The sequence below is a fragment of the Saccostrea echinata genome, unplaced genomic scaffold (assembly GCF_033153115.1).
Source record: "Saccostrea echinata isolate AGI-Se365-2 ecotype Australia unplaced genomic scaffold, CSIRO_AGI_Sech_v1 ptg000047l, whole genome shotgun sequence".
NCBI lineage: Eukaryota > Metazoa > Mollusca > Bivalvia > Ostreida > Ostreidae > Saccostrea > Saccostrea echinata.
The window spans coordinates 3,406,285-3,423,904 of record NW_026889796.1 but is presented as its reverse complement, the minus strand read 5'-3'; the positions used below and the strand labels follow the sequence as shown (position 1 = coordinate 3,423,904).

Below are 17,620 nucleotides of genomic sequence, written 5' to 3'. Positions count from 1 at the left end.
AGAAATTGAAACTGAAGACGTATGTATTATCAGTTTTATCACTCAAAAATTCCTCAGAGTGGAGCCAGATATGTTTAGAGAGCTTGTAGACAGATTGAATCCCAGATTACAAAAACAAGACACGTGGTTCAGAAAGGCTTTGGAACCCGGATTAAGTTGGTCATTACACTTCAGTATTTAGCAACAGGAAAGTCATGCACAAGTCTGATATATGGATTTCGAGTTCCACATAAAACGATTTCCTTGGAGGTTCATGAAGTTTGTAAAAATATAATAACAGAATATGCTGATGAAGTAATTACATGTCACACAACTACATATGAATAGCAACAAATAGCTGAGCAGTTAAGAGTTAGATGGAACCTGGATCATGTTCTTGGTGCTCTGGATGGGAAGCATATTGCAATAAATTCCCCCGAAACGGAGGTTCACTTTATTACAACCTCAAAGAGTTCTACTATCTCATTCTTATTGGGTTTGTTGATACTAATTATAAATTTATTTGGGTTGACGTAGGTGCAAACGGTTCTGCTTCGGATGCTATTGTATTTAACAACTCGGAATTAAAAGATGTCATTGAAAATCAAAATATTGGATTTAGATAAGCTGCCCCTCTAACGTACGATAACCGAAACATCCCCTATTTCATTGTTGATATTGACGCCTTCCCTCTCAGGACATGGCTTATGAAACCTTTCTCAAAAAGGAATTTGACCAATGAAGAGCGTATACATGTATTTAACTTTAGATTCAGCAGAGAAAGGTCCGTTGTAGAAAATGCATTTGGAATACTCGCCAACAGATGGCAAGGCCTTTTAAGTCCCATGCACCGAAAACCAGAGACGATTTCATCTATTGTACTCGCATGTCGCTGTCCTCATAATTTGATGAAATTGAGATTTCCAAAATCTCCAAAACGAACATCTTGATTAGGAGGACCTGAATCATCACGTGGTTGTAAACAAAATCCGATGTGAATCTGCTTGCACAAAATTTGGCTGGCTAGCTTTTATCCTATAATTCTGCACTATCAAAAAAGTAATTTTTTATTTTCCTTTATAAATAAAAAAAAAAATCTTTAAAATCCTTGTATTTTTTAAAGACCCATATTGCAATTGTAGTTGTCTTTACTATGAGAACACATACCCTAAAAATCTAATGTTTTCAAAAAAGTTTCGAAACTGGCTTAAATATGAGTTGAGTATATGACTGTGATAATTCAAGAGAGAATATGGCATGAAGGAGGACCATTCTGGAAATATGACGTCATTAATTTGATGCATTTCTCTGTTAAAAGCAGAAATAACATTAAAATGACCCATTTCAGGGGTTATTTTTCGTAAGAAAATAGTGTCCACAGCCGTCGCCCTCGTTAATTTTCAGATATGTTGTGTCAAATTCTTTGAAAAATTGCATATCTCAAAAACCTTGTGGGCGATGCATGTGGTCTATATTATCTGAAAGAAAATTTTATTGAAAATTGAAGTTTTCTGCAACTTTTTAAGTAAATACGGGAAATGCGCAAGTTCATGACGTCAATTAGCATTTAGAAAGTCATGTGAGAAAAAAATATTTGTTTGATCTTTCCCCATGGCCTTTCAATGATTCAGAAAGCATGATTTTAATTTTTTTTTGCATCACTTTCATATTTAAGAAAAAATGCAGGGCAAGATTTGTATTGAAACCGTACCTTGTTCTTTTACCTGCAAAGAATATCACATATAAGGATGGTTATTCTGACGAAGACCACTCGTTGATCGCAACGAGTATCTACTAGTTAATATTATCTTCGCAAGTCAATAGCTTTCGGTCGACTGCACTCCCCGCTTGTGTAATGGATCAATAACTCTTGGGTTGCAAAATAGTATTTTAAATTAGGTAACATTTCGGAGAAGTTCTATAGATGTAAAAGTTTAAATCTAAGTTGATCATTATTCAGTAGCACGAGGAAATGAGGATAAGAGCGCTAATCAGCAGTTTTTTTCCCTGCGGGATATTGTTCATAGCGTGAAGCTGTCATCCGTTCAAGGGCTTATTAACAAAGGAAAATAAGTACTGTCCACTTCATTACTCTCTAAGGTTTACTTAAAAATATTAGTTTATTTGCTAGTGTCGTAATCATATGAAAGTTATTTATCTAATTTGCTATGCAAGTACATTGAAATGTAAAATTTGTCCAAACTTAACTTTTTCCAGGCACATAGTATCCACACATAACTTTTTAATGTTAAAAATGTTCATTGAAAGGCTGGTCGAACCCCCCCCCCCCCCACTTTTGTTGCGTAAAGTTAAATCATGATAGTGTGATAATTAGTAATGTATTCATAAAGTTTGGTTGTGAAAAAAGTTGGAATCTATACCCCTTTCCAAAAACGATATTACGTGCCTGTTTTCCCAATACTAGTATTATGTTTTCGAATTTTCTTTATTACATGTATTGAGAGAGATAAAGAGGTCTCATTATTTGATTTATCATTTACATTTAGAACATTTGGAATATGAATGATCATGTTTAAGTTATTTAATTAACTATGTCCCCCTTTTCATGTTTCTCTATTATATAAACATAGTGTTGTAATTTTACAATAATTAAGAATCATCTTAAGAATCTCCGAAGTCTATCCTATAAGGACATTCCCAAGAGAGCTTCTATATCTATCTTAAGAACTGTCGTAGGACCATCCTAAGTTTTTTTTAATGACGTCTCTCAAGTCATATCTTGGGACTATTCTCATAAAACTTTCGATAGCATGCTTGCTGATATTTAGAGTGAAAAGAACATCATCAATGTTGAAGTATCAAATGCATAACATACGGCGTGTTGTTCATTTTCTTCAAAGTTTAACATTTATTAAATGAAGCTCAAATTTATAAATTAAGCTTGGGAAATATACTAGCGGGAATAAACTCAAATATCATGCAGTGATTTGTTTTTGGTATTGCCATTGAAAAATTATTTACGCTTTCGTGTCTTCCTTTTTATTCCAACTTTGTAAGTCGTGTCATTTTGAACTCTTCAGACAACCCTGCAAATTGGAATCAATTAAAAAACCTAAGACACTGAATTATATGTGTCTCTTACTAACATCATGCACCGTAGCTTTATTTTTCTGTTACAGAAAGCACGGGATACCTGATTTTGCAGATTGAACTATATACGCGAATTCACGGATAATACCCGTTTTTAGTATTCTCTCCAACCTGTTCAATATACATCATTGTACTTATCATGTTATTGTATTGATTAATACCAAGTCTATATAAATGGTCCTCACCTCCATGTTTCCAATCAGCAAATACGGTTCCCTTGGTGTCACATTCTAATTGGCTGACCTTATCGTCCATACATTTTGACATGTCTGAGACTAATACGTAAATAGCCCTCTTGGTCAAGAAAACTTGATGACATGCGTAATATGCACTTTGTCCGGCAAAATCCATAAGCGTTATCATTTTTTCTTCTCTGCTGGAAACAGTAATTGAAGTTGTGTTTTCTGTGAAAAAAAAAATACGATGAAGTAGCTTCTATATTGTTCAATCATTTCTAGGTTTAAGGGCTTATTACTAAAATGCATAATTATGATTGATTTGGAAATCTTGTGTTTCCGTCTTGTGTTGTAACTATTTCCGCCGTGCGTTATATCTGTTTCCGGTGTGAATCAGCATTCGTCAGGGTCTATAGAGAAAATTACATACAAAACTTGACCTAGATATTCTTATGATAAATCAGTATACCGAATTTCATTTCAGTATGTGCAACCTCTGCAAAGAAATTGAACGGAAACTGTTAGGACCGACAGACCGACCGACAGACAGCAGCAAAGCAATATGCCTTCCCTTCTTCGAAGGAGGGCATTGATATCAAATCCATACGTTTTACAGTTCTCAAGATAAAAGGTGTGACAGATGGAACAGACAGCTAGACAAACAGACAGACAGACTGTGACAGTAGCTTGTGTATCAGGCTAGCTTCACGGTCCTTTGAACTCAAAGTTTTAAGGCCAGCATAGAAACCCAAGTTAGCCAACATTTTTTTCAATATCCAAACTGGACATAAAAATTTTTAGTTCTTTAAAAAATTGAAGAGAACCTAGCTAATTAATTACATCTATGTAAAAATAAGATATTTGACTTGGTAAATGGTCTGAAAGAAAAAAGATGGTCTTGTCCAGTCGGAATCCCACAGATGGGGATTGACCATAACTGGAAACTGTTATGATCTTAACTATTAATCTGTCCACTGCCTTTCTGCAGGTGAAACATTTGAAGTTAATACTTCATTCACCTAAGAAAGTATAATGACCTTTACCCAAGGTCGGTATTTCCTTTCCACAGCTCCAACGGAAGACTTACTCGTTGCAATACAACGAGCTTTGCTCTAGGTTGTAAGTATTCTTATTTATCAATTGTCCTAAATATAATCTTGGTCTAACGCACCTGTGTGAGCAGTCAAGAATATCGGTGGCGTTAGTTTAAATACCTAGTTCTTTTATTGTCGACAGAATATTGAATGACTTTAATTTATGTCACTTTTGAAGGATTCTTTTTGTGTATTTTTTTTTTGTTCGATATTTTCCGTAAATTATTGAAATGTATTGGGCGGAAGTGAATAGCCGGAAGTGGCAGCCATATTGTTTTGAAAGTTCAATGGATGCTTCATATCTAAACTGTTTTGCCTAATTATTTAGACGGACATATATTATTTATACTTTAAAGATATCCGATCGTCAGCCAGGAAGGACTTATTATTTTATTCAAAAAGCCTCAAAATGAGGCATAAAATTGAGATCTTTTCGGACAACAATTTTCATTTTATGCATCTCAATATGATTCAAGGTTCTCTGATGTCTTAGAGATTGTCTTTTAAAAAGTTGACATTTGTACCCCATGAAAGAAAAAAAAATAATTAATTTTTAGAGAAATCGAATTTCCTTTAATCAGCATTAGATACCAATGCTTATTAGCATGATATGAAATTAGACTTGTTCTGTGATGTCTAGCAATGATAACACAAGCATCTAACACTATGAATTATATAACAACTGAAGTAAATAGAAGCACTAAAATACTGTATAAGCATAAAAAGATACAATTTTCTCTAAATGCCTGGATACCTATATTTTTTTTTTATCCTAAAATATATTTGTTGATCAATTTTCAATTAGAAAATGAATAGCTGGTATTTTTATTGCATTTCCTGAAAATTTATTTGATATATATTTGAGAAATATTTTATATAATATGATTAACTTTAATGATGAACTTTTAAGAAATACCAAGGGTAAATTCACGTTACTTTGTGAAATCAGAGACATTTTTTGAGCATTTTCAATTACTTAAAAGCTGATTTTCAGAACCTGAGGATCAGACTACCTTAACCAAATATAATATCATTAAGTGTTGCCATTTTAGTGTGTTCCCTAAGTGGAAAATTTATAAGTCCTGTAAATTGTAGCGTTATGACTTTGGAGAAAGGTTAGGTGAGTTGAGCAGAATTCCAACGGGATCAAGAGCAAAGGCGATCATCTTTTTTCCGCAAGTTCATGGACTACAGCCCCAGAGGTGATAGGATGATTGATCGATGGACCTGTGCTAAAACTTATTGACATGATTTCATGCAGATAAGTAAATCCGACAGAAGTTAGAGCTCATGTTGATCAGTGTTGATTGTGGCAAACCTGGATGTAAAGAACTATACAATTGAACATTAATTTACTGGCAACACTGTAAATTACTATAAGATAACATAAGTATAAAATAACATTTAGTTGATAAGGAATACTCTCCCTGTCTGTCAAATTATTAGGGTAGATTGATTTTTTTCTTATAAAAATGAGAATGAAAACGGCGTGCAAGTGTGTGCAAATGTGAGTGTGCTTATGTAAATACATAATTCTTTCTTTTGTAAATAAATTTCTATGAAATGGAACTGGCTTAAGTGTTATTTGGAGATAGGCCGGCTCAACCATGTTACATTTGGTGGCAGCAGTGGTTGACAACTGTCTTTCTCCAGATCAGTTAAGACTGTTCCAATTGTGAAGGTTTTCCAAGCTTAATTGTATGAAATTTTTCAAGATTTAGTTAGAATGTTAGACTCAGTAAGTTGTTAGCCCCAGAAGATATTGCTTATATTATACCTAGAGGTAAGTAAGAGTATGGTTTACCCACTTGTTGTTTAGAGGTGAGTATTTCAGATAAAAGTAAATGTGTTGGTTGTTAGACACTGGATGCTAATTTTTTCAAGGTATGCTGGTTCTCTTTAGTATTTATCACCATGTCTATTCTCGCTGAAATGGAGAAACTTTTGGAACTTCGTACTAAGTTGAGACTGAAGGATAATGAGCTAAACCAATTAGTACGGGAGGAACAATCCAGGATGCGTGATGAAGGTGAAGAGGAAAGGACTGAAAAAACAAGCAATTGAAGAAAGAGAATTTCGGCTTCAACTGGAAAAAGAACACAGTGAACGAACATGTGTAGAACGTCAGCATCAGCTTGATATGGAGGAGAAAAAGAAAAATTTTGCAGTGCCTGAACATAAACGGAAAATCCAAGAACTTGAAATTGATCATCAATTCCAGACCCTTCCTTCAGAGAGATCTCTAAAATCAACACTTGATTCTACTCATCTGACGCAAACCCATCAGCCCGTTAAAGGTCCCAAACTTCCAGCATTTGACGAATCCAAAGACAATATAGCTGATTATATTCAGCGATTTGCAAGATGTGCTACAGCTCAATGTTGGAATATCAATAACTGGAGATCTCATCTTAGTGCTCTCCTGGAAAGGCAATAGATGATTTTACAAAACTTATACCAAACAGTGCACTTAATTTTGAGGAACTTAGAAAAGCTCCTTAGAAACGTTTCGAAATGACAGAGAATGTTTCCGAAAAAAGTTCAGAACAGCAAATCCTGATGATAGTGAGACATTTTCACAGTTTTCCTCAATACTTAACAATTATTTAGAACGCTGGATTTAACTGAAAAATCTTATGAAGAACTTAGGGATTTCTTTCTTCGTAAACAATTCTAATTGTGTTGTTCTCAAAAACTAACACTTTTCAAAGGAAAAAATTCCGTCAACAATCCGTGAAATAGCGCAGTATGCTGATAAATTTGCGGAAGCCAGGGAAAGTAAATCTTTTTTCCTAACGCAAAAGCCATTTGGATTTGACAGAAGACTATAGAGTAAGAGACAACAAAGTGAGCAACAATTTCAATCCAAAGATAAACTATAGTCTACATCGACTTCGCAGAGAGGATGTTTTGGGTGTGGAAAGTTGGACACAAGGCCATTGACTGTAATTCAAAAAAAAAACAAAAAAAACAAAAAAAAAACTTCAAAACCGATCAGTCAAATTTAATGATGATAATCGTGATACTGTAAATTCTAGCAATACAAGAAACAGATATCCTAGTCCAAATCTAGCAAAACAGCAATCTAGCATTAGGCATATTGATAAAATCAAGGAAATCAGTGATATGAAAAGACTCGACAAGGTCAAGGATCATCGGTCATACACAAACAGATGGACTTACCACATGTTGCTGAATCTTTGACAATTAGTAAAATGACAATGCCCAGAACCACCAAAGGCAAGAAATACATCTTGACTATAATTGACTACGCAACTTGCTATACTGAAGCAGCGACATTATCTGAAACGTGTCGACAGAACGTGTTGCAGAGGCATTAGTTGAATTGATGTGTTAAGTCGTGTTGTACCAAGAGATATGTTAATCAGTCAAGGATCACAATTTACATCGGACATAATGAAAGAAGTCAATCGTTTACTATCTTTGAAAAGAATAACAACAACTCCTTACCATCCAATGTGCAATGGGCTTGTGGAGAAATTCAATGGCACTCTTAAGCAAATGCTAGAGAAAATGTGTACGGAAAGACCCAAAGACTGAGATAAATATTTAAATGCTTTGTAATACGCATACAGAGATGTACCAAAAGACATTTTTTATTTTTAACCTTTTGAACTCTTATATACAGACACAAAGTACGGAGACCAATGGAAAACTTAAAGAATTGTAGACTGAAGATATTTCAGATAAAGATGTGAAATCAACCTACGAATATGTGATTGACTATAGAGAAAGATTGAAAAATACCTGTAAGATAGCTCATAAACAGTTACATGTGCAAAAAAAACCCTGAAATAACAGCGCAAATACTACAAGAGAACAAGAGCTAGACAGATGAAACTTGAGACAAAGTATTGATACTTTTACCAACCAAGACAAATAAACTTCTGATGCAGTGGAAGGAACTCTATAAGATTGTAAAGCAGTTGGGAGATATGGACTACAATGTTGACATTGAAGGAAAGATTAAAACTCTACACGTAAACTTGTTAAAAGAGTACGTTGACAGAAATAACGAAGACCGCGGAGTTTTATCAGTTTGCTCTGTTTCATTCATTGAGTTGGATAAGGAGAACACGAATAACAAAGAAATGTCAATTTCATTACCTCCTTCAGTACAAACAAACTTCACTAGGGCATTAACATCTCAGACAAGATTAAGCAAGATCAACAGTTGACAGTACAGAATTTCTGTGAGTCATTCCAGGATGTTTTAATTGATATACCTGGCACTTCAAATATGGTAGAACACAAAATTGAGTTAACATCAAAACAACAAAAGAACATGTTCGGGTGAAGCAATATTCTCTTCCATTCCATACAGAGAAGACAATTTTAAAGAGCCATTCTCTGTAATGGCTTGAACTATTTTATAAGAGCTGTGGCACGCATAGTCTCAGAATTTCTCCAAACTCTCTATGATAAAAGTCTTTGATATCGTAAACTCAAATCAGGCACAAATTGGTTGCTTATGGTTACCATAGCAACATGTCCTAAAGTTTGAAAAATGGCAGTTGATGTCCTATTGTCTTAAATGGATGATAAAAATGTTTGGTAAATCTACTACATGTATTACATATGTTACAATGGAAACAAAGTATTCAAAAGTAATAATTTTGTTCATTTAATTTTAAAAAGTCATGCACTTAAGAATAAAACAATTACATGCTGAAATGCAAGCAGATAATAGACAAAAGATCCTTGTAACATATATACCAAGGACAAAATATGATACTTCTGATAGGTTGGCAATGGTTGCATGGTTTTAATACCACGAAGGGATTTTAAATTTACTCTCTTAGTGTTTAAATCTTATCCTATCTTTTTAAAAAGCATATATCTATATAACTGATGATCAATTCTTAAAGGCCTTGGTGTGACCCTAATTTTCACATTTCAAAAAATTCAATTCAATTCTTTAAATAGAGCGTTGCTATGGAAATAAGCCGAAAAAATATATATAAAAATCTGAAAAATATTCTGTTTTCTTGGATACCATTGGTACCATTGTATGTAGATTTCCAAAACTTTTATGACTGATATTTATGAACAACTAACCTGACCTTCAAATTTGACTACCACCCAATCTCTAACTGGATGCATAAAAACTGGCATATAGGGTTAAATATTGATATAAATTTAACAAAATCGAACATTTTTACTCCTTGGTTACCATAGCAAGTGTTGTATTTTTCAACAAACTTTATCAATATATGATATTCAACTTTAGTTCTACCAGATAAGTACTATTCAAGGTGAGTCAAATAATACGTTCCTTGATTAAAAGTTAAGTAAATTTCCAAGGCAGCAAAAAATATCACTTCAAACAACAGGGGCCCATTTTACAAAAGAACTTACGACTAAGACCAGAAACTTCAGTTGATTGTAAAATTTTGCAGAATTAATGATTCTGTTTAAAATTGCTAGCATTAAAGTGTCTTTCTACATACCTTTTTAAAAAGATTAAAATAATTTTCAATTTAATATAAATTGAAAAGTTACTAGCAGAATTAAATTTTGGTCTTAGTCGTAAGTTCTTTTGTAAAACGGTCCCCTGGTACGTTGTTTCCATGGTTACACTGCATAGTAACAATTAATCCCAATTTTTCTTATGTTGTGGGTGTTGCAAGGTCCTAAGGATGTATGTGCCATTCATGAATTCTATTGTTTTTCCTTAAGATAGTAGCATTAACCCAGTATTAGCAACAGATTTTGCATGGTTGAACTGTTACCATGGCAACTATGAAAGTTATTTTTAGAATAATATTGCCAATACCTAATTACTTAAGGTCAAATATTTTTATTGTTTTTCTTAGGTTGTTGATTGAGCTTGATCATGTAACACCTATTATTAGTGAATATTGAGCATTTTGCAGCACTTTTCAGCATCTAAAATGTATTTCAAATGTACCCATGGTTACCAATTACTTAGCGATAATTTCTAAATAGTTTCTTTATAGCATAAGTGGCAACAAGGTGTCATGTTTTTGAGAGAATGGTTTGTTTGTTTTTCTTAGTCTTTATTAAGGCTTCATAAAGATTCAAAGTAGCTGAAAATCTAAATTTTTCCAACTTTTCTGGCTGTTACCATGGCAACTAAGACACATAGCAACGAAATTTTATTTGATATATGTTTCTGGTGTCAAGTTGTAAAAATGGGCAAAGTTTCATCAAAATCGGTGTCCATGCGTGGCAAAGAAGTTTTAAGTGGTTACAGAGAATCGTAATTAAAGAAGAAAAAGAGAACATGCTTCAGCTTAATGTCAAATAAGCATCATATTCACCTTATTGCGCACCTGTGGTACAGTACCGACCAGACACAACTTAACAGAAAGCGAACCCCAACCGAACCACGGGTTCGCTCGGGGTCCGCTGTAGCTGACCCCGAGCGAATACAGAGCGCATCCCCGGCGAAGCCAGAGCGAACGCTAAAAGCAAACTCCGATTTCAGTAGCGCACCCAGAAAGCGAACCCGGCATTCGCTATTACGTAACAGAGTTGTCAATCAGGATTACGCATTGAACAATCAAACTGCTGGTTGGCATTTCGCAGTAAATCAAATCACTGCATACGTACAGCATGAGCTATGCGTGTTTATGTACAATTCAATTTATTTTTATTTATGTTCTTAATATCTATAAATTATAATTCTCTGGGTATCAATAAATATTAAGATGATTACGTAATTATTTATTTTCAAAAATTATTTCTTCTAAGATTCGATTTAAAAATATACAGTCTTTTAATCATACACTACGGTATTTTTTTTAGACAGGTTGTATTAAAAAAAAAAACAACAAGATTTACGGAAAAGATAATTTCAATCAAACTTTTCTTTTTAATTTACGTAATACATTCATTCAATATTTCGTTAATTTATTTTTCCCATTCACATTCGGGGTCAGCTCTGTATTTGCTCGGGGTCAGCTCTAGCGAAGCCCGAGCTCTATTAGAAACAAAACAATCAAAGAAAATAAAAAAAAAAAACCCATATACATCAATTATAGAGATATGAAACATGCAGACGAATATGCATTCTTATCCGACCTTGCTTCTACAAACTGGAACTCAATCAGAAACCTGAAAAATGTTAATGATATGTGGGCTTTATTTAAAGACACTTTTTTTCAAATCATTGACAAACACTTTCCAATGAGAGAAAGGTGCATCAGAGCAGATTCAGAAAAGTGGATCAATGACAACATATTATCAGAAATGCGACAACGTGACTTTCTACATCGGAAAGCACTCAAATCCAAATCGAATGCCGATTAGAATGCTTATAAAGTGGCACGTAACTAAGTTGGGATCCAGATCAACGAGGCGAAACGCGACTTTGTAAACGAGGTAATTGAGCAGGCACACGCTTAGCCCAAGAATATGTGGGACCGCATAAAGGAGTTTCTTCCCTCGAAACGAACCCAAACCACAACAACACATTTAAAAGTCGACGGTGAAACAATTACATGCCCTCAAGAAATCGCAAATAAATTCAATGACTTTTTTTTGTAATATTGGACATCAATATGCTTCCACATTTGACAACTCCCTTCCAACGGTACCTCAACAAATGCCAGAAGGTTCGTTTGAGTTTGTTTATGTAAATATATAATTTTTTCTTTTGTGAATAAATTTCTATAAATTGGAACTGTCTGATAGCCCGGCTCAACCACGTTACGCAAATGCCGGGTAAAGTGATAGCAACTCAGCTATGTTATGGAAGGAAATGGATAATGCGATTAAAGTACGCCTTAATATATACATGTATATGTAACACTTTTATAATGTAAATGAATACGTGTAGGAAAGGTTATATACATATCCATAATGAAAAGGTCTGTGCCGTACTCATTGCCAGTTACATCTCATGTGTCAGCTGTTTGTCACGTGCCTGACATGAAAATAGAATTCTAAAGCTGAATGTTGAAAATGACGCTAGTGCAAGGGCAAACGCATGTTTTTGGACAAAATAATTAATTCACATTAGAAGAGGTTTAGATCGTCTATCTAAAGAGTACTTGGGACTAATTTGTGCCGTTTCAGAAGTACTCGTTATTTTGTCGAAAATGCGTACAACACCTAATTTAAAATATCACCACTTCGCTTAAATTTTATTGTGAATAAAAATATTGTTAGGCAGACAAGAATCAGCTCCCAGCACTTTTTAAAATATACATGATATAAGCAATTGATATTCGATATTTTACCTCAAACAGTGTAGTCTATGCCCTTGCACTTTTGAGGTTAATTATGAATACGCTTACCGTGTTAGCGATATTCTTTATATTCTCTGTCGCTGTACAGCTCCACAACAGCTACATGTAGATAAATCGGTAATCTATATAACTGGTTTAAATAAATTATTTCCTTCTAGTTTTATTTATAAGATTAAAAAATTGGCGATGTTTTCATATTTATTTAAGCACATTTGTATTTATTAAACCCATTGATCCACTCCTCTTGATCACTCGTACTGTGCCAAGTCAAGGCTAGTGACGTCATTTCTGACACAAGATATGCTCCTCATTACTCAAGAGTTTTGTTATCAAATAGTTAGATTTTACATGCTTTGAAATAAAATTGATAAATAAATGTATTCAAGTTGTTATTTACGCATCATTATGAGTCTAAGTTAATTTTTTTCACTATACAAGACTTCACAATGCCTTCCTTAACATAGCTGAGTAAGTATCGCTCTGCTCTGCAGGCGACGCAACAAGCAAATTGAAAAAAAAAATTGGTCCTCCCTTTCGATGTCTTACTAAGTGGTTGTCGTTTCAGTACTTATGGTACTTTGATTTTTTCTGCAACCGAATGTAGCCTCCATCCTGATATATATGTATTGTATGCATAATTTGTGTTTGTATTGAACCATGTACATGGATATACATGTATAAATATGCTGCATATACTGCTGTACATGTTTACATGTATTTACCCATAGATATCAGTCTCCCATCATCGACATGGAACACGTTTCTGTGTACATCAAGACCAACAGTTGTAGTAGTTGTAGGCATTTCATCATTATTTGGATGTTTTAGTCTCTCAACCAAAGTTGTTTTTCCTGCTCCTGCACAGCCAACAATTATAATTCTGGCTCGATGAACTCGAACTTTCCCGTCTTTCAGTTCTTGAACAAATCGTTCTCTTCTTTCGTCGTCCCATTCAAGGACTTCTTTTGGAATTCTCACTAGACTCGTAAAAGATAAAACCCAGCAGATTGGATTTTGGTTGAAAATTGAATTGAGTATAATTACATGTATTATCCTAAAATATACAACTCTTTTTTTCCACATTTATCATATTAATTGGGCTACCGGTAAAACCTTTTGTTTTCGCTAAAATATATAGGACAGAAAATAATCTTCTTATTAGACTAAATAAAATATGTGTGTTTCCGGTAACCCTACCGACCATAATTTTATCCACGACTCTAGCTGCTACTTTTTATTCCATATTCAGATTTTGAACCGTATTTTTGTTCATTTGCACAGTTTTATCATGGTGTAGTCAATAAAATGCATGTCTCAAACACGGTTAACGCTAGATGGTACAATGTACAGGTAGGCGAACACGAGTTATCTTTCATGAACACGGGTTATCCTTCATAAGTGTGCAGATTTATTCCTCAAACACTGTAAAAACACGTCTACCCAAGAGTTTTAATGAGTACACTCCTTTTGTAACATGTACATGTGTTGATTCATATCTGTGTACATGTATGTACGAGGGTTGTCCCAGAAAAACGCGAACCTTTTGAATATTTAAGAAACTATTCGACCAAAACTAATAATTTTTTGCACGTTGTTGGAAAATGATATTTTTTGGTATTTTGACAAAATATTTTATGCTTGTGATGTCATAATTATATAAAAACAGCATTTAAAGGGTGCTAAATATCGTTGGTCGGCGCACGGTAATCTTTTTGACTTTTAAAAGAAGCATTGTCAATGAAGTTTTCTTTATTACCAGGCTGTACGGAAATATAATGTCACAAAATTTACCTCCATAAAAATACTGTTTGATCTTGTGCACTCGTGTATAAAAATTCATTTATTTGACATCGTTATTGACAAATATATGATGTTATATGCCAAACACTTCTAATTAAATTGGTGACGTTTGGTGATAATGAGGAGCACCAAATTATTAAGTAGTACTGTGTTGAGCTATAGTGTACATTCTAAATTGTTCAAATCATGACCCCCGGGGGTAGGGCGGGACCACAATAGGAAATCCAAGTTTTACATTGAAATATATAGGAACAATCTTTAAAAATCTTCTTCTCAAGAACCACTAGGCCAGAAAAGCTGAAACTTATGTGGAAGCATCCAGGGGTAGTAAAGATTCTATATTGTTTAAATCATGACCCCGGAGGGTAGGGCCGGGCTACAATAGGGAATTCAAGTTTTACATTGAAATATATAGGAACAATCCTTGGGTAGTGTAGTTTCTAAATTATTCAAATCATGACCCCTGGGGGTAAGGCGGGGCCACAATAGGTACTACAAAGGGGATAATCAGATGAAACACAGTAAAACCAAAGTTACTCAGATGAGCGTTGTGGCCCATGGGCCTCTTGTTCTTCTCTATTTTCCAGGGGTTGAAAAACCTGGGTGCTATTTCAGAAATGATGAGCATTTTTTTCCAAACATAAAAAATCGCACGTTGTTGCAGTGGTAGTTTTTAACATTAAACTGTTTTGAAAAAAAAAAATGCATGTACAATCGCTTTCCAGGACGTGTCTTGTTCAGAGCAATTGCATTCATCTAAAAGTTTTGAGACTATATACAATAGCTAGCTGATTTGTGACCAAACAGTAACTTCTTGGATTAAATAACAAAGAAGACCAGCTCTGGTTAACGTGATAATTGATTGGTCATAATTCTGCACAATGTGAAGTAATCGCACTTATCCATGCCTCACCGCGCACAAGGTGCTGTACAGTTACTCAAACAACTGAAATACAGTTTTAGCTTAAAAGTGTTCATAAGCAGCAATGTTTATACTATCTTTTACAGGGGTTTGCTTTTTAAATGTCCGTATCAAAATTGTAAGTAAATTTATATACTTGCGATTTTTTTTCTCTATTTTTACTTAAAATGCCGACTTGTGAGAACTTGCTTCAGCGTATTCTTTTAAACGATGTTTCTACAAATTTTGACCTGATAATAAGCATTCATGCAAATCAAAACAATACTTCAAACGGAAATACGTCATAACGTGGAGGTATCCCATACTACCTTAAACGAATTTTATCAGAAGCACATTTCCAGAACAAATTCTCAAACGCCACGAGCTACGTTTTGACGTCGTCAGTGTTGCGCCTACAACTGATTAAGATTCGTTTACCTGAGATGGAAATGTTATTTATAGGGATATTTCATTAAAATTTTAACCATTTTTCAAAAAATGTTAATTATGACGTATGCCAATTTTAAGCTCTAGTATTAGTTAGTGTTAGTATTATTCAGTATTACTGAAACAAAACATAGTGAAAATGTTCGCGTATTTCTGGGACAATCCTCGTATATATATAACAAAAAAGGGATACTGAAGGATTAAACTGATGCTCAAACAAAGGGTAAGTAGAGAAAGGTATCGCCTACCTACCCTATTTTTGGCATGAAACCGGAAACACACATATATTTTTTATTATTGGCATTATATGCATATAGAAAATCTTTGTCAGAAATTAATTTACTTAAGGATGGATTCTTGTCAGCATTTTACGTCGTCAGTGGGTCTCCATAGATTATGCAAGGCGTAAAATGCAAAATTCATATATTTAATTGCACTGAAGGAAAAACTGTTAGTTAATTTATTAGTTTAAGTAATGTTGAATCTATTTCTATTTAAATAAATAAATTTTTTGTTAATTTTTCTTTGATTTGCGACAATCGCCATAACATTTGCAGTTCGGTAGCGAATGTCAACATGTCAACATGTCCAGATCATTTCCCGTAGAAAACCCTCTGAGGGTTGTTTTGTAAAATCTACAAACTGTGAATATTATCGAAGCATTGCAGAAGCACAGGGACAGTTATGACAATTTTAATCGTAGTTATTTATGCCCGGGGCATTCATATGAAGTTTAACAAAAATATTATCAATGGTTTCTTCAAAACTGAGCTAAACACTAATTTAAGAAAGGTGAAGTCAAGGCCAAAGGAAAGGTCAAGATCTAAAAATATTGATGCAGTTGAATAGCTCTCATCAGTATGTATCAGCATAAGAAGTTTGATAACACTATCTTGAATAGTATCTTTAAAACTGAGCTAAAACTTATTTAAGAAAAGTGAGGTCAAGGTCAAAGGAAAGGTCAAGGTAAAAATATTGATGCAGTTGAATAGATCTCATCAGTATGTATCAGCATATTAAGTTTGTTAAAATATCTTGAATGGTTTCTTTAAAACTGAGCTAAACACTAATTTAAGAAAAGTGAGGTCAAGGTCAAAAGAAAGGTCAAGGTCAAAAAATTTTGATGCAGTTGAATAGCTTACATCAGTATGTATCAACATATGAAGTTTGATTACACTATCTTGAATGGTATCTTTAAAACTGAGCTAAACACTAATTTAAGAAAAGTGAGGTCAAGGTCAAAAGAAAGGTCAAGGTCAAAAAATGTTGATGCAGTTGCATAGCTCTTATCAATATCTATTAGCATATGAAGTTTGATAAAAATATCTTGGATAGTTTCTTTGAAACTGAGCTTTGAACAGAGCTAAACGCAAATTGTGACGGAAGGACAGACGGAAGGACGGAAGACGGACATGACAAACACTATATGCCCCGGCCATATTCATGGCGGGGCATAATAGCATTTCTGTATAAGATTACAACAAATTTTATTTCTAACTAGCCTAATGTGTTTAAGACGCAACGATCATCAAGTTATTAGAAAAGTAAGGTGTTCCGCTTGGGTACAAATCAAACGGAAAAATAACTTGATATTGTATGTAGAAATATCAATAATATTGAAACATACAATTGTCTAATAAATAGAGCAAAATGAAAAATAATTGTTCAAAAACTATTTATATTATTGTTTTTTTTCCTTTTCTGTATATTTAGGATAAAAAAAATGTTTATTTATTTATGTCTAATACACTATAATATAAGATGTTATACATGTGGTAGAATCTATTAAAATATCTTCATTCATCAAAAATCATATGAAATCAATAAATGAAATACAGATGAGATTAGTTGTTTATTCTTATAATCAATTTCCAT

The 17,620-nt window shown here is 33.8% G+C and overlaps 1 protein-coding gene across 1 annotated transcript in view; it reads right to left on the bottom strand.

Annotated features, from left to right (window-relative positions):
• LOC133202896 (leucine-rich repeat serine/threonine-protein kinase 2-like) overlaps nucleotides 1-17,620 on the bottom strand; it is a 72,510-nt gene that overhangs the window by 43,740 nt on the left and 11,150 nt on the right. The window contains exons 2-3 of the mRNA XM_061338761.1: nucleotides 13,320-13,574; nucleotides 3,276-3,494 (exon numbers count right to left, since the gene is read on the bottom strand). Coding sequence (XP_061194745.1) covers nucleotides 3,276-3,494; nucleotides 13,320-13,574 — 474 coding nt within the window. The remainder of the gene's footprint in view (nucleotides 1-3,275; nucleotides 3,495-13,319; nucleotides 13,575-17,620) is intronic.